Genomic DNA, 21369 nt, shown 5'->3' on the forward strand with positions numbered 1-21369 from the left:
GAATCACTTTTTTCACTTTTAGATTTCAGCATCTGGGAGGTGGCGTTGCTCTGCCAGAGGGTAGGAAGGCCCTACGGATGGATCAGGGTAGGGCTGGATTGGTGGACTGAGGCTAATTGTTCAAGATTCAGTGAGACCAAGTGCCAGGTCCTGCACTTTAATCACAAGAACACCATGTGATGCTACATACAGGCCTGGGGCAAAGTGGCTGGAAAGCTGTGTAGAGGAAAAGAATCTGGGAGTGTTTGTTGACAGCCTGCTAAACATGAGCCAACAGTGTGCCCAGGTGGCCAAGAAGGCCAATGGCATTCTATCTGGTATCAGAAATAGTGCAGCCAGCAGGAGCAAGGAAGCGATTGTCCCTCCATAACTGAATTGATGAGTCCGCACCTTGAGTACTGTGTTCAGATTTGGTTCCCTCACTAGAAGAAAGGCATCGAGGTCCTGGAGTGTGTCCAGAGAAGGGCAATGAAGCAGTGAAGGATCTCAAGTACAGGTCTTGTGGGGAGCGGCTTGAGAGAGCTGGGATCTTTCAGTCTGGAGAAGAGGAGGCTCTTCATTATCATTCTCTACAACTCCCTGAAAGGAAATTGTAGTGAGGTGGGGGGTCAGCCTCTTCTGCCAGATAACAGCAATAGGATGAGAGGCAGCAGCCCTAAACTGTGCCAGAAGTGGTTCATGTTGGATATGAGGAAGAATTTCTTCTCAGAAAGAGTGGTGAGGCATTGGAACAGGCTGCCCAGAGGAGTGGTCTCAGTCTCTGGAAGTGTTTAATAAATATGAACATGTGGCATTGAGGGACATGGTTATTGGATATGGATGATGGGTTGACAGTTGGACTAGATGATCTTAGAGATCTCTTCCAGCTTTTCTGTTGTACTGTGTGTGCATGTGTGCATGCAGCATTGGGTATGGCTTTTGTCTAGCCTGTCAGGTTGCCAAGCTGATAGAAGTGGTTCTCACAGAAGAAGACAACTGGTTTTGAATCGGATTCTTTTGTATAATATACACATATTGCTGTTAAATAGTACTGTCTCCTCCTTGCCTCTGTGACTCTGTGTTTGGTGTACTGATGGACAGTCGGCTGAATATGAGCCAGCATTGTGCCAAAGTGGCCAAGAAGGCCAATGGCATCCTGGCTTGTATCAGGAATGGTGAGGTGAGCAGGACTAGGGAAGTCATCCTGCCCCTGTACTCCGCATTGGTGAGGCTTCACCTTGAGTACTGTGTTCAGTTTTGGGCACCTCAGTACAGAAAGGACATTGAGGTGCTGGAGCAGGTCCAAGGGTCAACAAGGCTGGTGAAAGCTTGGAGAATATGCACCATGAGGAATGACTAAAGTAACTGAGTCTATTTTGACTGGGGAAGAGGAGATTGAGGGGAGACTTATTGCTCTCTTCAAATACCTGAAAAGTGAACGCAGTGAGAGTGGGGCTGGTCTCCTCGTACTGGTGATGGGTGACAGGATGAGGGGAAATGGCCTCAAGTTGTGCCAGGGGAGGTTTAGGTTGGATATCAGGAACAACTTCTTTACAGAAAGGGTTGTTAAGCTCCCCAGGGAGGTGGTTGAGTCATCATCCCTGGACGGTGACCACTTGGATGTGGTGCTCAGGGACATGATTTAGCAAAGGGCTGTTAGGGTAGTTTGGTTAGGTTGTGGTTGGACTTGATGATCTTTAAGGACTTTTCCAACCTGAATTATTCTATGATTATTTTATGTTTTGCTAAATATACTTCTTTTCACTGCAAATAATTTTGTCGTTATTTACTGCAGTATAAATAAATCTTGGTATGTTAAAAATTATCTGACAATATAAATTACTTGAAAAAAGCCTGTGAAAATTTGTAATTTGAAAAGCATCAAAGGCAGTAAAAAGAAAGATATACATCTAAACGAAATGAAAATTTGCTTTTTAGACCTGAAATGAAGCCACACAAAACTAATTTTTCCTGCTGTCTTTCTGAAAGGAGATAAATGTTACAGATTAGTATCTGGAAAACATACTGAACAATGCCTATAATATTTTTTTTTCTATGTGGTTCTAAAAGTGTGCTGAGTACCTCAGTTCATTTTGAGGTTATATATCTTAGATAAATTTTATGGTAACTACAGTAAGCTGTGATACCATGATAAATAGATGTACAACTTTGCATAATACATACAGTATTTTTCAAGGATCAAGTCTAATTCCCAAAAGCAAAAATAAACCTAAAATAGCATTAAACCAATAAGACAGTCTAATTGCTTAGAGACAGTTTGCGTGACCAGATTATACTATGTCACTTCTTTTTAGATCAGGCTCTTCTAAGTAAACAGACATTGTTCAGCATCTGAGTATTTCCCTGTGGCAGTCTGCTAAGAAAAACATGAGAGGAGATCTATCCGACATCCTTCTTTCCGCTAACTGTTGCCAGTGATTTATTTGAAGTCCCAAGAATTGCTTATCTGTTGAGATAGAAGCAGAGCCCCAGTGCCTAGTTTGCTCTGTGCAGCAGGTCTATTGTTCTGTCACCATTCCTGAGTGATTGCTGTGGTTGACCTTGGCTGGTGACCCAATCAGGGGATATTTTGCAAATACTGGTTTATTTCAGCAGTATTCCATTGACTTTTTATAAGTTGCTTTCCTAATACAGAGAGTATTGAGAGTAACAGTGGCAAGGACTTTGATTCTAACTAGAGCTTGCTCTGGAATAGGCTCTGTTTTTCTACATTAGCTTTTTACTCTCCAAAGCCTTATGCTGTCTTCTGCATCCCTAAAGACACAGATGGCTGTAATTGCAAAAAGAAGGAATGACTGCTGCTCTTCCTCATTGTCCTTCTCACAAAATCTGAAGACAGTAGTCAAGGATAACTGGTCCTCTTGCACTGGTTTATTTTGTAATACTGATGGGTTTATTTCCTGATTTACAGGCACTAGACCAGGCTATGCCATTCAGTCAGTCCTTTACACAGGAAAGGGTAGGTCAGTATTATCTCATGGAGATGTTATGAGGATAAAATCCACCAGTGATTGCTAGCTGCTAGAAATATGCGATGATGAGAGCAGTATAAATACTAACTAGAGTGGAACTGGACTCAAGAGAAACGTAGCTCCAAAATCATGATGTTTAGGAGGTGTTTAAAACAGATAGTACAAGGTAGAAGAAAAATATAAAGGAAGGCAAGAGACTAGCGTGGCTGAACTAGGACCTGCTGGTCAAACTACAGAGCAAGAAGAAAATGTACTGGCAGTGGAAGCAGAGACAGGTACTGATGAAGTATAATGAAGCTGCTAGGCTTTGTAGGGGGGAGGTCAGGAAAGCCAAGGTACAGCTTGAATTAAACTTGGCAAGGAGTGACAAGAAAAGTAATAAATGCTTCTACAGATACCTCAACCAGAAAAGGAAAGTTGAAGAGAGGGTGTACCCCACCTAGTGAGTGACGCAAGCAAGCTGGTAACAACAGACAAGGAGAAAGCTGAGGTATTCAACAATATTTTTGCCTCAGTCTTCTCTGATAACTACTTGTCACACAGCCCTCAAAAAAAATATTTGGTAGGAGGGGACTGGGGAAGCAATGCCCCTCCCAGCATTAGCAAAAGTTAGGTTCATGACCACCTGAAAAACCTGAACATCCACAGATCTATGGGTCCTGATGAAATGCATCCCAGAGTCTTGAGGGAATTGGCTGATGTAGTTGCCAAGCCACTCTCAATGATATGTGAAAAGTCATGGCAGTCAGGTGAAATCATTGGTGACTGGAAAAAAGGTAACATGACATCCATTTTTAAGAAAGGTATAAAGGATGATCTCGGGAGCTACTGACCTGTCAATCTCATCTCTGTGCCAGGGAAGATCATGGAAGAGATCCTTCTGGAAGTTATGATAAGGCACATGGAAGGCAGGGAGGGGACACCGGAGAACCAACATGACTTCACCAAGGGTAAATCCTGCTTGACCAATTAAGTGGCTTTCTGTGATGGTGCAACTGCATCAATGAACAAGGGAAGAGCTACTGATGTCAACTGCGTGGGCTTTAGTAAGGGGCCTTTGACACAGTACTCCACAAAATCCTTCTTTCCAAATAGGAAAGATATGGATTTTATGGGTGGAATATTTGTGGATGAAGAACTTACTGAAGGATTGGGTCCAGAAAGTGGTGGTCAATGGCTCAGTGTCTGGATGGAGATCAGTGACAAATGGTATCCCACAGGTGTCAATGCTGGGACCAGTACTTCTTTATATCTTAATCACTGACATTGACAGTGGGATTGAGTGCACCCTTATCAAGTTTGCTGATGACACTAAGCTGTGGGGTGCAGTAGATGCATAGTGAGGATGGGATGCCACCCAGAGGGATCTAGATGGGCTTGAGCAGTGGGCCCAGGAGAACTTCATGAGATGCAACAAAGCTAAGTGCAAGGTCTTGCACCTGGGTGGAGGGAACCCCCACTAACAAAGCAAGCCAGGGAATGAGAAGATTGATCTATGTAGAGTTTGTGTATTGCTGCAAGTAAGACAGTCAAATATAATTCTGTATTTTGCCTCACAATGCTCTGTACCTGTATTTTCTCTGTACTTTTTGCTTATACCTGTGTTTAGCCAAACTGAGTAAGCTAGACTCATCAAGGATACTGGCACAGGGATGCAATACTAGAGTTGGTCAGCTTGTTTTCTTTGGGAATTCCTAGCTTTGAGTTGGATAAGTTGGCTTGAATCATGGTGAGTTGCAGTCTTCAGATTAGTATTCATATTCATATTTTTCCATGGTTGACAAATCAATGGGTATCTAAGCCCAGGTTTGGAGTTCTCTCTCACTATGGGATGTTTGTAGTTGGGAAGTCTGTTGTAGAACTAGAAGCTCTATGCAGGTTGGGCTTTTTCTCATACAAAGCTTAGCTTCGTGCTCCTGCTGTGTGTCTTGAAAACTGATATGCATGCACTTAAATCCCTGCTCTAAATCAGACAGTGAACCAGCCCTTCAGAGTTGTAAGAGTGATAGTAGCCAGAGGATGTGAGGAGGGTGACAGCTTGCTGCGTGTACTGTTGCAAGAGGTGGTCAGGTTTCTTCAGGCAAGATGGGCAAAACAGTGACAAGCTGTGCACTGCACCAAGGCTAAGATGTTAAGTGGCTTAGTGCTGTCAGAGCTGGTAAGGTTGTACACGTGCTCAGCAGTAGAACTGTACTGTTAAAAATTCAGGAGCCTCAGCATCAGATCTGAGCAAGTATTTGAAGATATAAATTTTGATCAGAGTTTTACAGGAGGCAAACCTGAATAAAATGTCTAAGCCTTGTCTTTTTCCTTCTTATCCTCAGTTTATGAACTTACACAATCTTTGAACTCCATCAAGGAAATAACACCAGAGCCTGGAAAGAACTTTATGTTGCCCTCCAGAGGAACAGCAGATCTGTCCCTCTCAGTCACTTGCCCTGATGGAGTTTCATGAGATTTCTTTAGTTGATGCTTCACAATGTCTCTATGAAATATGAAGGTTGACAAGGGTCTTTGCAGCCAATGTCAGACACGCAAACTGAGGCACATAGGGTTAATATTCAAAATAAACTGTTAAGAGCTTGGCCAAGGAACTCATGCTTAACCCTTTGCTTTGGCCGTATTCTTTGAAAGATGCAGAAATTATAATAATAAATTGATTGATAATAAATGCACTGAAATAATAGAAGAACATACAAGAGGAACATGTTGCAAGCCTACATTGTCTTAATAAGTAAAAATTTCAATAAAACTTTACACAGAGGAGCTTTCTAACCAGTCGGGGGAAAGGTCAATATTGAATGAACTGACAGCACTAATTAGACCTGCGGTTAGTCGAAATGTTACTTATTCCTTGTGTGCTAAGGTTGCTTTTATTAATTTGATGAAAGAGCTGGAGTGGGTCATGAAGGCTGGTGTTCAATGGAAAAAAAAAAAAAATTAAATGTAGGATAAGAAACGAGGGACAGAAAAAAAAGAAGAAAATTTAGTCATGATTTATCCTGTTCAAAGAATTTTACATACTCTGTAAGCATACACATATCAGTGCAAGGAATTATGTTGAACATAAAATAAGTATAGCAAAATGTAGTCTGTGGTGGCTTTTTTCAGAGGCTTAACCTTAGAAAATATGCAGAGAGATGACCTATCCCTTTTCAGTTGTATTTTACAAAAGCAAGGCAAAGTAGATAGCTAAAATAAAGAAAACTAAGTAGAGAATGTTTATATGCTTAGTTCTGAGACAAGCTCCCCATGGAGATGGTTGAGTCACCATCCATGCATGTGTTTAAAAACCATTTGGATGTGATACTCAGGGACACGATGTAGCAGTGAATTGTTAGTGTTAGGGTAGTATGGTAGTTAGGCTGCGGTTGGACTTGATGATCTTGAAGGTCTTTTCCAATCTGAGTTATTCTATGATTCTATGCACTGTCATAGACAAGCTTACAATTTGCTTCTATGATTCTAAGCCACATGCTCCAGAATGAAATTCTAGCCCACTAGAAGTTGATGGGAGAATTTGCACAATCAGGCCAGAAATTTCCCACAGGAGGCTATTTTCTGAGCACAACCAATTCAGATTTAGGTAAAATTTAGTGAGATTCGGTGGTCAAAATCCAGAACAGCTAATAGGAGTTTTCAGACCTTGAATTGTAATCCATCTAACCAGTTAGAATTCTATTAAGAGCAGGGTGCTGATTTCATTTTGATTTGCTTGCCTACCCGGAGACACTTTTTTTTTCTCAGTCTGCATTCATAGCTGTTGGTTATCAAATCTCTGTTGGAGATGAATAAGAGTCTGTAGAGATTAACTTGATAAGAAGTTCATGTATATCAAGCACTAAAATGCTGTTGTAATGCAGTAGCTTGAAATCTTATCAGTAGTAACGTATTAATAATGGCACATTTTTCCTTTCAAGGATGTAAAAATTAGGCACACCACAGGGAACTTAACCTGGGCCTCTGTCTCCAATTCTCTAATGTGATAATTTCCTTTTTAGTTTGATAGCAGTTTTCTTATTCCATACCTTTCTGAGCAGTCCAATTAGGGGAAAAAAAAAAAAAAAAAGTGTAAGAGATTGAAGGGAGTTGGAAATATAAAGTGTATTATTGGCTTTTTCTTGGGGCAGGAGGTCAATAATAATAGTTTAAGTGGCATAGCTACTGCCCTTTTTAATTGAGTGACTCATACTGGAATGATAAAAATACTCTGGTGCTAAGTGTTCCATATGGCTCAAGCTTAAACAAAAGATGTCATTCAAAGGCCATAGGATTGCCAGTCAGGGAGGGCCACGGTGTACACAGTTCTGACCCTGCTCTGATTCAGGATAATCCTGTAAAAAGACTGCTTACATTTCTCATCCTGGGATGCTAGTTGTGTGCTAGAAAAAAAGAATGTATCAGCAAATGTGATAATGTAATTGCTAACACAATTTTTTTTTTTCTTGCACATCAGTTTCCTGCATATGATTCTGATCTTGAGAAACAGTGAAGACTTATAAAACAAAGCTTAAAATATTGGGTTATATTTAGGTGCTTGTACCATTTAATCAGTTTGGTTACTAAAGTAAAGTCCTAAGATGAGAAGGAGTAATAAATCAAAATCAGAAAGTGTAAGGATAAAAAAATTAAAAAAATTTATTTGGATGTCATACTTTCCTGGGCTGATCCAAAGAATTCTGGAGTTGGGAGTGTTCTCTTGGCTTTGAAATTTTTCTCTTCAGTTTTATTTTAGCCCAAGGATTATAGTCCATGTATTTGATTTCAGTATTTGACCTGGACCTTTTTGATGTACATCAAATAGCTTTGCAGGCAAACTGCAGATGTGGGAACTTGAATTGGTCATCCCTGTGCTACTGTCTTGAGAACTCCCTTTGAAAAAAGAAATTATTGATACCTGTGGTCACTGAAGTAGGTCCTTTGTATGTGTTGATCTCTATGTTCAGAAAGAACAAAAGAAATAAATCCAAATACTATTCACTTTCCTCTTCTTTCATTGAAAGGCAAGAGTTGTAGTTAACGACTGCCTCCAAATGTAATCTCAGCTGTTAACCGGCAACACTTGGAAGTGTGGTGGTCTTCCTTGAGGTACACATAGCATAGCGTATTTTATTTCTTATTTATTTCCTGCGTCTGAATGTGTAGTGTACTGCTTTTTAATAAATAAATTAGCCTTTGTTGCTACATTGTGCCATTAATACTCTAATTGTCCGTGTTTCATTTGCATTAGGTCTTATTACTATTTTACCTGTTCCTCAAGTTTTGATATAATCACTGAATTTGATTGCAACAGTTATCTCACAGAAGCAGTGAATTTCCCCTATAAATACTTGAAGAGCTTCCCATTTCTGTACAGTAACTCAAGGAAGCACACAGTTAAAATCTGGTTGGGGAGTATACGTGTACATTTAAAATGCTTTAAGATGGCAGTATAGCAGAGTCCATGGAGGATTCAGCTAAAATCTCAGCCAAAGGCAGTGAGTCCCTATGGGCCTGGCTGCAATGCTCCTAGAGAGCTGCCAGCCCCTCTGTTGCCTGGGATTCTTTTTACTATGTATACTTCAGATGGTGAGCTTGTGTTAGTCTGCACATCTACTATGAATGGTTTAAGTGTACCATTTAATAATATTGAGAAGGTACCTCAGAGCTAAGGAAAGAAGTTCAACAGCAAGATTTATTTCAAATCCAGTAAAGTTTAATTATCAACTTCATAAACTGATTTTTAAAGTAAAATAGTTATACACTAGCAGTTGAGTTCATGTACTCAGATACAGTTCCTTATGCACAACTGTCTCAATTATGTGTCAATTTATGTGTAAATTATATTTATATTTTAGTCCGTAGATGATTTAGTTAAAATAAAATTTACAACAAAATTCTGTAATTGTTAAACATTTCACAATGAAAGAAATAAATGTTTCTTAAAAAGTAGGAGCAAAATTGTAGCCTTATCAATAAAACAAACTATTGACTGGTCAATAACTCCTATAAAATAGTAAGAGCAAGGGGGATATTTAAGTTAGATGTAATGTTTAGTATCAGAACTGAGATCCAAAGATGTTCTGGAGATTTAAAAGTGAAAAAGGGAACAACGACACAGAAAACTTCAATCCCAGTTGCAATTGCAGTTTCTGTCACTGAAATCATTTCTCATGTGGCCACATTTTGCATTGTTACGTTTTCAAAACTAATTTTATATTCCCTGATTTTTGTTTACAAAATATAGAAAGAGCATATTTTCTCCAAATATTATGACAAAATTCTTTTCACATCATTTCAGTAGTTCCATGAATGCCAGTCAAGCTGCCCGTGTGTACAAATGAAAAGTGCTTTTGTGTGGATATTGTGAGTTACAGGACTGTGATAATCTGTGTTAGCTCTCATAATAGCTATAGAATAGAATAGAAAGCAAGTCCTATTAATGCTATTTTTACTATAAAGTCGATGATTCCTTCTTTTTTTTTCTGAGTAAGTGGAGTGTTTGTAGTATAAGAAGGAATGCAGTGGATCTTTTAAGTCACGCGTCTGAACATTTTTTGGTGATTTTTTTTTTTTTACTATTATTATTTTATAAATTTATTTATTTTTATTTATTTATTTATTTTGCAAGCCCTTTGAAGCCTTATAAAGACTTACAGGGCTCTCATACCATCAAATGGTAGCACTTGTTTATCGTCCCCACCAGGCCCAAGAAGTATCATTCTGTGGGTCCAGATTCCAATGGTGCTCAGAAGCAACTGATGGATTAGTAAGTTATGAAAAGTGGCATTGCATGCACTGGAAGGCTAATGAGAGTAGCAATGATATTTTATATCATGCACTTCAAAAAAAACAACTCAATGAAAAATTCTAAAAGTGTGATATCAGAAAGTTCCACAACTTAGAATTCATGAACGTTTAGGTGTTGTTTGTGCTGATAAATATATTTGCTAACCTGGCAGCCAGTGTAAGCTATTGGAGAAGAGTAACAAGAATAAAAAACAAAATACTGGCTGGAATATAAGCGTCACATTCAGAAAGATGTAGACAAGATCAGAGATATCCACGACTTAAATAGCTGTAATAATATAAGAAAGTGATGTTTATAGTCAAATCTTTTAATATTCATTCCCTTATGTCTTACAAAAACAGAACTGAATCAGCGTTTTAAAATTTATGGGTATTGAAGTAAAACAGTTAAAAAGTAATGTGGCCTGCAATGGTCCTGTGTACTGAGAAGTGTTTTTGTTACTGTTATACGCTGTTAGTTTTGAGAGCTTGCTATAATCCTGATTAAGTAAAGAGATTATGATTAAGTAAACCAGATTATACATCTGGTAGTAATTAGATGGAACAGTTACCATCTGAGGACATAGTGTTTCTACTGGAAAAAGAAAAAAATCACCAACAGTCAGTGGTCTAACTAAACTACAGTCGGATGTATTTTCCCTCTCTCTTCACAAACTATATCACCATTGCATCACCTTTTTTTTCTCCCGAAAGTAGAACTGAAGAATGCCTCATAGAGGGGAAACACCATCAGACTGTGAAATACTTTATTGAGTATTGTGGAAAAAAAAAATCTGTGGGATTATTTTCAGTGTGATATTTGAACAGATAAAATATCAGAGAATCTTCATGGCAGAGATCATCATCTTTACCAGATGATTGAACAGAAGAAAGAATTAATGCCAAGGGACAGTTTAATAGTTTCAAAAAGTCGTTGCTAGAAACACCAACTCTGAAAGCATTTAATATTTATATTATTACAAGATTTAATTTGGAGGGTAACTCTATACAGATAAAAAGGTAGATCAGATGACCTATGTTATCTACTCCCATTTTTATTTTATGTGGTTCTTTTGAGAGATTTAAGTAAAAAGCAAATTATATACATGAAATATTTAAAAGAAAAATAAGGTTTAAAAATAATAGAAGAGAACTTGCTGAATGAGTTGTTAGACAGCCTGCTCTGAACAATGGCTACCTAAAGTGAACCTAGTCTGGTGATTAACATTAGCCAAGATTAAGCAGATGGATTATGATGTCTTTTCGAGCTGAGCACGCTTAGAATAACACTGAGGATGTTCAGTTCATTTGCCATAGATAATCACACGTACAATTTATGAATCTCTGAAAAGAAACTAACTACAATTTTATTTACATAGGATGTGACAGTGGGTGAGTACAATGAAATTACATGCAATAGTTAACAACTATAAGGCAGTGGATATATCCTTATAGTCTAGAATAAACTGTTCCTTTTAGTGTCTTTATTAAACTGAAAGACTGATTTGGTTTGCGAGAATGCAGGCAATGAGATTCAGTTCTGAATTCTATTCCAGTCTCTTGAAGAATCAAATTCTCAGCGTTGTAATTATAAAATTATCTTAACAGATGTTGTGATTCATATTAAGAACATCTAACTATAGCTTAATTTTAGGAGAAAATGTGATCACCTGTAGAATGAAACAGCGACTTATACAATACGTTAATTATTAATTTGTTAAATATTTGTTATTTGTAAGTTATAAGATATCTGAAAGATGCATAAAAATTTTCCATGGTTAAAATTAATACTAGAATGTGTTCATACGTGGTGTGCTATGGAGCCATCCCTGTTAAAACTGTCTATCATTCATTTTATGGGTAAAGAAGACTTCTTGGTTACTTTTGTACATTCACAATTTATTTCATGTTTTCTAATTCAAATTATTTCATGTTATTATATTCAAGTTATGTTCATGTTATCATTTTACTTTCTTTACTTTTCAGTGTAATAATTATTTCCATGTAAAATATATTGTTTCTATCCTAAATATTGATGCTTGCATAACTGAATATTTAACACCAGTACAAATATCCTGAACAACTTCTGAGATTCTAATTCAAAAGTGATTTTTATCAGCAGTCGCAGGAGAAAATCTACCTTAAAAAGCTTATTGTATGAATGAATATTTGTATTGTTAGATGAATTTTTATGAAGAGTGAGACATCATTGTATAAATTAGCTGAGAAGCTGAGTCGTTCCCTGGCTACAGAATGTCACAATGGTTTGCTCACAGATACCAGTCTGAACTATTTTAGCTAGCTGAAGTCATCTTGGTCAGGTGAATGGGGTAATTTGGCATGCAGATCACTGAAGAACATTTCTGCTGTTATTGATGTCTTTGTAGTAGAACATTTCCTGTGCAGAATAGGTTCACTTTGTAGCTGGCAATACAAGTGTCCTGTAAGAATTTCCTCTAGGAACTTCACTACGCGTAGAGAGGCATGAGACTTAAAATGGCTGATCTACATTGTGTTAAGCCTAGGGACACATCTGCCAATACTTCTGTTTAGAACTGCAGTGAAAATTGAGGCAGCTAATGAGTAGGTGTGTAAAAAATGCCCAACTCTGTCTCTCCAACTGTATCTGTAACTGTATCCAACTGTATCTCTCTGTGATCTCAGTAGAAATGGAGCTCTGCCCTATCACTGGTAAAAGCAGTTTTTCTAGCCATCATGGATTGGCTTGTGTAACTTACTGCTCCCAAGCTTGGAAATTTCTCCCTGCATATTCCTTCCATTTTTTTTTGTTGTTGTTTTGTTATTTTAAATGGAGATTTGATAGCCTAAATATATGTGTATACGTGTACTTCATTCTGTACAGATCTGTTTTTTTTTTTTCAGTCATATCACTTAAAATGAATATGATTTGCCATATATACAGTATATTAAAAGATGGTGTTTCTTCCTGTGCTCTGATCGTTGTCCAAAAAAAAAAAAAAAAAGAACTAACCAAACAAACTTATAATTTTTGTAGTGAGAGCAACATTTAAAAAGATGTTAACTCTCCATAAAGGGAAAACACACAAACTGAAAACAGTTTTGTTTTTTTTTTCTTTGAAAAAGACTAAGAACATAATAAGAGAAAATAATTTTATCAAATCTGGCTTTATTTGAACTTTGACTATCCTGAGAATTGGCAACATTTTCTTATCAGTTTTGAAAGTGAAACGTAGTAAATAGTAAAATATATCAGGAGACTGTTTGCCATAGTTTTATTAAGAAAAACACAGTAGCCAGAAGAGATTGTTCCATTAGTCAATATGGCAGCTGCATCAAGGTGACACTGTCAAAGCATTTTTCTATTATTTTGATGATTAATATTCCCCAAGGCTGCTACACAGCTTTTTAGTAGGACTGTGCTAAAATTCCTTCTTCAAGGCTGATTAGATGACTAGTCATATCTATCCTACATTCTAGACAAGGTAAACTAATTATTCAGACAAAGCAATTTTATTCAATTAAGGGATTCCCATTAAAGTATCTGTATGTAGATCAGATTGACATGGAAAGACTGTAGTGAGAGTGGTCCACTCTCAAGCATGAAAACTATCTATATATTTGTCAGAAACAATCTGACATCTATTTAAAAGACCAGTATTTAAGTTCATCACTTACAGAAAACTGCTACTTCTGCTGAAGAATACCTGAAGTTGTTGCATTCATAAGGACTTTAAAGACTTCTCTTATAAAAAAAAAAATAATCATATTTATTTGTAGTTTTTCAGTTAGTTTAAAATATTAAAGTTATTTATCATGAAATATAAGACACTATAGAAAAGCAAGTGATATGTTGATTTATGATGTACCATAACTTTAAAACAAGCTTTGGGCCTAATTCTCATATAATTTATACTGTAGTAAACCAGGAGTCATTTCTCTGAATCCAATGGACTTGCCTTGGTGTAAAACTAACATATGAGATCAGAATAAATTGTATTGTTTTAGTTTTTTATTTTGTACTAAATATGGACTGAGCCAAGGCACAAATTGCACTCTTCTCATAAAGATTTTACTAAAGTATTAAATCTGAAATGTTGTCATTAGCTTCTTTCTCAAGAAAGAAAACATCTACTTATCATTCCAGATTGACAAAGTGCCTTCTTCTAAGGAAAGGTCTCTTGTACCAAAATGATAAGAGATTTGAAATTACATTGGAGAGTGCTTGGAAATACTTACAAGTAGAGCTATGCTAACTTAATCCAACAGTACTGGAGTCTTTGTGGAATTTAGAGATAACAGCTTGGATCCATTTAAATCCAATGATTTAACAGCAGCACTACTAGCTGCTGTTCATTTCTTATAAATTCATCCCCACCCCCCACCCCCCCCAAAATTAAGACTGTAGTATTTCTAATCGTAAGAAACATTCATCTCTCTCTTTTTTTTTTGTCTTTTTTTTTTTTTTTTTTTCCAGAGTGCTGCCAAAATGAGTGAATCTCTTTCAAGCAGTTACTCCATGAATCAGCCAAACTCCTCTGAGAGTGAACAGAGTTTATCTACACGCCATTTCAATGTTACTGAACCTGTAGTGGCCAAAAGGATCTGTTTTTATAAAAGCGGAGATCCTCAGTTTAATGGAATCAAAATGGTCATTAACAACCGGTCTTACAAAACGTTTGATGCCTTGCTGGATAGCTTATCTAAACGGGTCCCATTACCTTTTGGAGTAAGGAATATCAGTACACCAAAAGGAAGACACAGCATCACCAGTCTGGACGATCTTGAAGATGGAAAATCTTATATTTGCTCCCATCAGAGGAAAATGAAGCCTATCAACCTAGAACGGGCTAGCAGAAAGCCACTGCCCTGGCAGATCAGTAGGCCTGTCAGTGCTCGTCGTCGAGCTGTGCAATTAGCAAAGGAGAATGAAGATGGATTTGGCCATCGAGAAAGCAAAATAACAACTCCCAAAAAGATGCTTGTTTTCAAAAACGGGGATGTAAGGCTCAGACGCACGATAGTTCTGGGAAAGAAAAATACACAAACCTTTGAGGCCTTGTTGGATTACATGAGTGAATTAATGCAGTATCCAGTTGCAAAACTTTATACCACTGATGGCAGAAAGGTGAGAATGAAAATGCGCATTGATGATTGCTTTATGTTTGCTTCTAGAATATTTTTTTAAAAAACAGATGATTATATCACTTGGGACCCTGACATGGTATAGTCTAATGTGCTGAATTTCAGCTGTCTTCCCTCAGTAAGTCTACTAGCTTGGAGGAAATAATTACATACAAATCTTGTAATCAGAGAGAAGCAAGCGGGAACATTTTATTTCAAGTCATCAAGAGAAGTAACTTTTCTTTTTCTTACTTAAGCCTCTTCCAATTATGATCTCAGTATATATATATATATATATATATTTTTGCCTCATTACACAGATACTTCCCTTAGTATTTATGCCATTTTTCTGTTTTTAAATGTTTTATAAATACTATAGGTAGTACCTAATAGGCATAGATATTTTATCATTATACAAATGGGGAGTGGTTTGCTAGTAATTACTTGAAATTAGGAGATCTCATTTTGTCTTACAGTTTCTGAACAACAGATCAAGTTTTGTACCTTAAACCAAGATGTTGCAGCAATAATAATTCTGGTTTTCATTTCACACATTGTTCTATATGACTTCATATCAGTATTTAACAACAGAGAGGTCTTGTGGTTATACCTGAAGACTTGAATCTGGAAATTCCATGCAGAATGTCTGTTGAGGGCAAATCTTTGGTTAAATTCTACATCAGGGTGGGAAACTCTCCATATGTCTGTGAAGTGTAGTTTGCAAGCCTCATTTTGCAGTATATCTTGGAATATAAATTCAAAGATTTTAGACGGGGCCCGGAACAACTTGATCTGAAGTTACACCTTGTTTGAGCTGCGAGTTACAGTAGGTGATCTCCAGATGTCTTTTCCAACAGAAATTGTTCCAGGATTCTGTCCTGTTCCTCTGTGGTAGTACATGTGAAGTATGTAGTCTGTGCAGTTTGTGATGTAGTCTGAATTTTTCATTTCTTCCTCTGTGTTCATATGTATACCTAGCTACAAATGCACATTCTTTTTCCATGGCTGTATATTACAAGGCATTTTTTATCTGTATCCAAGTCGTCTTAAACACTTTTTCTAGTATACTTATATAACAAGACATACCCTCACAGAGATAGGAATTTCCTTATAGAATTGAAAAATTAATTGTGCTTTGTGATACATATTTAATAGCCAGCTGTAAAATAATGTAGAGACTAAGAAGTGAAGATATTAAAGCATGAAAAAGATAAATCTCTTACATTATTTTTTGTGGTTGCTAAGGCGGAGAAATTAATGTTATGTGTTTTTTTTTTTTTTTTTTTTTTTTTTTTTTTGTAGGTTCCTAATCTTCAGGCTCTGATATTGTGCTCTGGAGCTGTAGTTGCAGCAGGGAGAGAGCCTTTTAAGCCAAGTAATTATGAATCTCTTGGATATTCACGGCCTGCCAGATTACTTGGAATTGCAAATCGCGTGTACCCCAAAGCAAATTTGAAGTCAGAAAGTGAAAACAGTAAGTTCTTTGAATTAATTTATATTTTACTAATTGGTTCATCTCTAGCAGCATAAGATATAAACCATGACAATCTTACTGGGATCAAGGATATTCAAAAAGACCAACTTAAACTGTTTATTTTTGTTCCAACTCATCTGTAGGAATTAGAAAGATAAAATTAAGTTTTTTTAATGTTAATTTTCCTTTTAAAATATAAGTTTCTGCTAAGAACTCAGTATGCCTACTTTTTCTCAAACTGGCTGATTTAGAACAAGGATTCAAACCAAGATGTATATTATATTTCAGTGAACTTGATTGTTACTGTTATGTTAATGCACTTAATTTTCTTTCTTTTTTTTTTTTTTTTTTTGGTATTACATTTAATAATAGCAGAGGTAAAATAGACCCCAAAGTTCAGAATCCTTAACTAGCTAAATTGATTGAGGAAAAACTTTTGTGCCATTTTCAAGATTTAGCAAATGGGAATTTGACTTCTTATCGTGACTTTCACATTTTCCTATGTCACATGGTCAGCATAGACATGAAATTCATTATAGCACTCATCCACTTACAAACTCAAACTCTTTTTGTGAAGCCTACAGAGATTGTCACTCCTATATCCTCATACCCATGATATATGCTTTTCTTTTGACTACTCAAGAAATTATGCCACTGAGAAATTTCAGTGAACGTGAGATGGCTAGATCAAGAATATGAGGAGAGAAGCCAGGCCAGCTGAAAAGCCTCAGGCTATGGGGAACAAAATGATGCAGCAGTAGGACTTCAGGACATTCACGAATCCTTAGCCTTAGAGTATGCTTTAGGGCAGAAGTGCTGTCTCAGAGGAAGTTGTTTAATCCAGAGGTACTTTGCGCTCATGATATAGTTGTATGCTGTACTGTAGAGCTCAGGGTACGCTGTAAGTTTTTCTATACTGAGATTTTCCATAGCAATCTTCACTGTGTAATGGAGCACCCTGCTATATAAGACACTAAGCTTCCATTTACTTGAAGAGATTTACTACATATCCCTCACAGTTTGTAATGTGTCTACCAAACTATTCATTTCAGTTTTTCTCAGTCTTCACAGCCTTCGTGTCCTTTGGCTTTCATAGCTTGAGAGCTGTATGCAAGGCATCAGTAACAAGTCAAGGGAAAATGAACTGGAACATTTTCTGAATGAAAATTCTGGAGTTCAAAATTCCTGTTGAAATTCTGCTTTGAGTCAGAAATCCAGGCTTGCAGTGGTGTTAAAAATAAATAAATAATAATAATAATAATTAAAAAAAAAGTGAATAGTTTAGAATCTGATAATCTAGAGAATCTTCGTCTAATCCTTAGTTAACAGCAATAAGAGAGAAAAAATAGATTCTTTAACTAAGACAAAACAACAACAAAAACCTCATATCCCACGTGGTGATTAGCACAGTAATGATAATGGCTGAATTATTAAATTTCGGTCACTTTTTGTTCCGGTTCCATTTTCTCAAAATAGAGGTCGAGATTTTACTTCGGAAAACACTGGGTTTGGTCCTTGTTAGAGGAATTAGTAAAAATTTTTATTTCTGATTCATGGGAATGATATTGATACAGACACTTGTCTGTATCAGTAATATTTCGATCATTAAAGTCTTTATATAAAACTGCTTGTTATTCACACAAGCAAAAAATTAAAGAAATATAGTTAAGTTAATATTACTTGTGTTAAAATACCTTCCTACAAGAAAAGCAGTTCTATTAAATGAAGGCTTCTGCAACTTTAGGTATTAGTAACAGTTGTAGATGTCTTTGTGTGGATATTCATGCACCATTTCACTCACACAGGAATAACTGCTTGAAAGACAGCAATGTTTTTTTTTTATCCCAAGTTCTTTATCTCTCACCTTGTCATGGTTACAACAAGAAGTGAGATGAGATGTGCTTTTTTTAAAAACCAAGTTATTACAGATTAATCAAATTATATTTTAGGAGTATTTAATGTGCATGCAAGCTCATGTTGGCCTATGCTCATAACTTATTGAAGTCTAGCACTATGCTCATTCGCTTCACTGGGTTTTAAACCATCATCTAGTATACTGTAGCACAAAATGTGGAATATCCTGATTTAAACTCAGATTTTATAAGCTGTTCAAATGCTTCAAAAATGGAGAAGATTACTTCTCCATAGAAGGTCAGTCTAGGGGACTGAATCTGAAACCTTTAGTCGCGTATGTCAATAACACTGCTCATAGTAATGACTCATATCTTGCAGATTATTGGATTAAGACCCGGGGAGATGTATTTACCTGTTGACTGACACATTTTAGCACTCACTGTGATGACTAATAGGAGATTATATGCAAGTGATTGTTAATGAAAAAATATAATGGAAATATAATTAAAAAAATATAAAGTTAGCTTAAAGCTCCAACAAATGCAGGCCTGTGAAACTCTTGAAAAGTTTCACACTCCCAGATGAGTAGACAATGAGAACATGTATTACGTTTTCAGGCTTTGGAGCTTGAAGTAGAAATATAGCTCTGGCATTTCAGTGTCTTTAAAAAACATGGAAGTAAAAGTAGTTAAAACTTCAGTATTTTGTTAAAAATTTGTTGCATTTTGTTCTCTAAGAATTTCTGGAAGTTAAGAGCAAAATTTTTAATGCTTTTTCTCTTTACTTTCTAATACTCTAGGAAATAAATTCTTTTGTACTAATTTTTCTCATTTCTTCTCTCTTTTTTTTTTTTTTTTCCTTTGCTGCCTGTCTGCTGTCTGACCATCTGGATCCTTATCCATTTTATCTGTCTGCTCTACTCTCCATCTACTGAATGAACTTGGGTTCTTTAAATGTAATTGTTGGTAGCGAGAGCTGAAGTGATCTCTAGCTCAAGATCTCAAATATTCTCCGTTTCTTCTGGTAAAGGGTCCAGCAATGATAACAATTTAAATGATAACAACTCAGATTCTTCCTATCTTCCTGACAATCATAAAGGCATAGGAGGAAATCAGATAGTTAATGGGGAAGACTTACCTGTGACACAGTTTGAAGATGACATTGAGAAGTCTGTTCACCTTAATCAAGATGGCAGTATGACAGTGGAAATGAAAGTTCGATTCAAAATTAAGGAGGAAGAAACTATTAAATGGACAACGACTGTAAGTCGTGCTGGCTTTTCTGGTGAAAAAAATGCCACCATTTGCAATTCTGTGATGGATGCAGAAGACTGCTTATCCAGTGTAAATGCATCAGAATGTATAAAACAAAAGGATGCTCCATTTTTGGACAGCTATGGTAAAGAACAAGAGTCATTAAAGCAACTGCATACAGAAGTCTCAGATAAAGAATCAAAGTCTGATTTAAAAATGGATGTTTATAATATCTGTCAGAGGAACAGTTCTGCAGATCTAGATGTAAGCGATGTTCCTGAGGAAAATATCAGACCTCATTTTTATAGGCCTCCCACCCCTGGGCCAAGACGTGTTAGAAAAAAGAAAGCAGTAGTTGAAAGTGTCACCGTAGTTTCTGAGAAAGAGGTTCAGGAGAAGACAATGGGACAGTTTTCCTACAGTGAAGAAATAGAGAATGGAGAAAATAAATCTGAGTATTGTATGGTAGCACAATCAAGCACAAAAAAATCAAGTGTCAGTAATCCAAAGATTAGTGAGATGAGTGACAATGACTTATTAAAACTTTCTTCAGAGAATAAAAAAGAAGAAATGCTTTTTAAAGTAAGGCACAAAAGTCATGATTTAATTGGGACCACAGATAGGGAGACATTAGATGTACCTGATGAGCCTGAATTGTTACAGAATGTATTAGAGAAATCAGTTATGGAACAAGGTACATGTAATAGTTTAGTATCAACTTGCAAAGCCAAAATTAGTGGTTTTATGCCATCACCAAAAATATGCAAGGCAGCCAGGCCAGTTTCAGCAGACCATATTCATGAGTTATGTAATATAAAACAAATAAGAAGATTTCTCAGCTCTTACATTAGATATTCAGAATTTTCTCAGTCACAAAATGAAAAAATAAAATGCAAAACTTCTGACTTATTAACTTTTTCTCAAGATTCATCGCATTCAGCCTGTCATGGACATAATCAGATGGAGAAGGTGGCACCTGCATGTAGTAAAGCACCTACTGAGAAAATAAATCCAACAACTGGATTCTTTTCTACTGTTAATGAAACTGAGAATCAAATCAATATCTGCTCTGAATCTGTGATGGCATCACATCTGACTGGCGAAAGCCAATCTGCATCTTCTCTCACCAACAAGAAGAAAAAATCCTGGTCCAATTTTCTAGAGCAAGAGATATACGAAAATCAAAAAGATACAGAATTTTCAGGGATAATTAGAAGTGAGGGAACGCTTATCACAAGCAAAACAACACAAGTTTCTGCAACCCAAACTACAGATAACTGTTCTGACATGCTTCAGAAAAATAGAAATGGATTACTTGTAAAAAACAATGATGGGTCTGCTAAGTCAGACAAAAGCAGATTTCCTGAAGATGAGATATATCACCCTGATTCAGTGGAACAAAATGGAATATCATCATCTAACAAGAAACCAAGAGCTAATAGACAGTTGACTGAGGTAAAATTGAAGTCAGGCAAAAAAAGTAGTTCCATTTTATCTGCAAAAAGTGAAGATGGCGTAATGTCAGTTGATTCAAGAACTGAAACTGAAAACAGCCAGGATGAATTGAGTCCTGCAAAAGAAGGCAAACATCTCATGACTAATTTCTTTGAACAGGCATCTAACTCAGCAACAATATCAAATCTATTGTCAGAAGTGCCTAAGGATCATAATGTAGAAAAAGAAAGGGAGAATGTTTTAGAAAATTTAGCATCAAAGAAAGAGAAAAAACAAAAGAAGAAGAAAAATCTAAGTAAAAATAAAAATAAATTAAGCATGTCAGACAGCGCTATCACACTAGAGGCTCTGAAACAGGAGTATTTTAAAGAGGATGTTGTTGAGCATTCACTTGAAAACTATGTCCAAAGTTGGCTGAAAAACCTGTCACCAAATGCTGTCTTGCCCCCTATAAACAAAAAAGATGGGAATGCAAATAATGGTGACAACT

At 36.5% G+C, this 21369-nt stretch overlaps 1 protein-coding gene across 12 annotated transcripts in view; it reads left to right on the forward strand.

Moving 5' to 3' along the window:
* Nucleotides 1-21369, forward strand: part of RP1 (RP1 axonemal microtubule associated) — a 204985-nt gene that overhangs the window by 11742 nt on the left and 171874 nt on the right. For 10 of the 12 annotated variants that reach the window (XM_085221109.1, XM_085221110.1, XM_085221106.1 and 7 more), the window contains 3 exons: nucleotides 3830-3922; nucleotides 14197-14847; nucleotides 16146-16317. In XM_085221109.1, coding sequence (XP_085077235.1) covers nucleotides 3908-3922; nucleotides 14197-14847; nucleotides 16146-16317 — 838 coding nt within the window. In that variant the 5' untranslated portion in view covers nucleotides 3830-3907. The remainder of the gene's footprint in view (nucleotides 1-3829; nucleotides 3923-14196; nucleotides 14848-16145; nucleotides 16318-21369) is intronic. The other 2 variants (XM_085221112.1, XM_085221111.1) reach the window with 1 other exon arrangement.

Source organism: Meleagris gallopavo, chromosome 3, assembly GCF_905368555.1.
Source record: "Meleagris gallopavo chromosome 3, MGAL_WU_HG_1.1, whole genome shotgun sequence".
NCBI classification, from domain to species: Eukaryota; Metazoa; Chordata; class Aves; order Galliformes; family Phasianidae; genus Meleagris; species Meleagris gallopavo.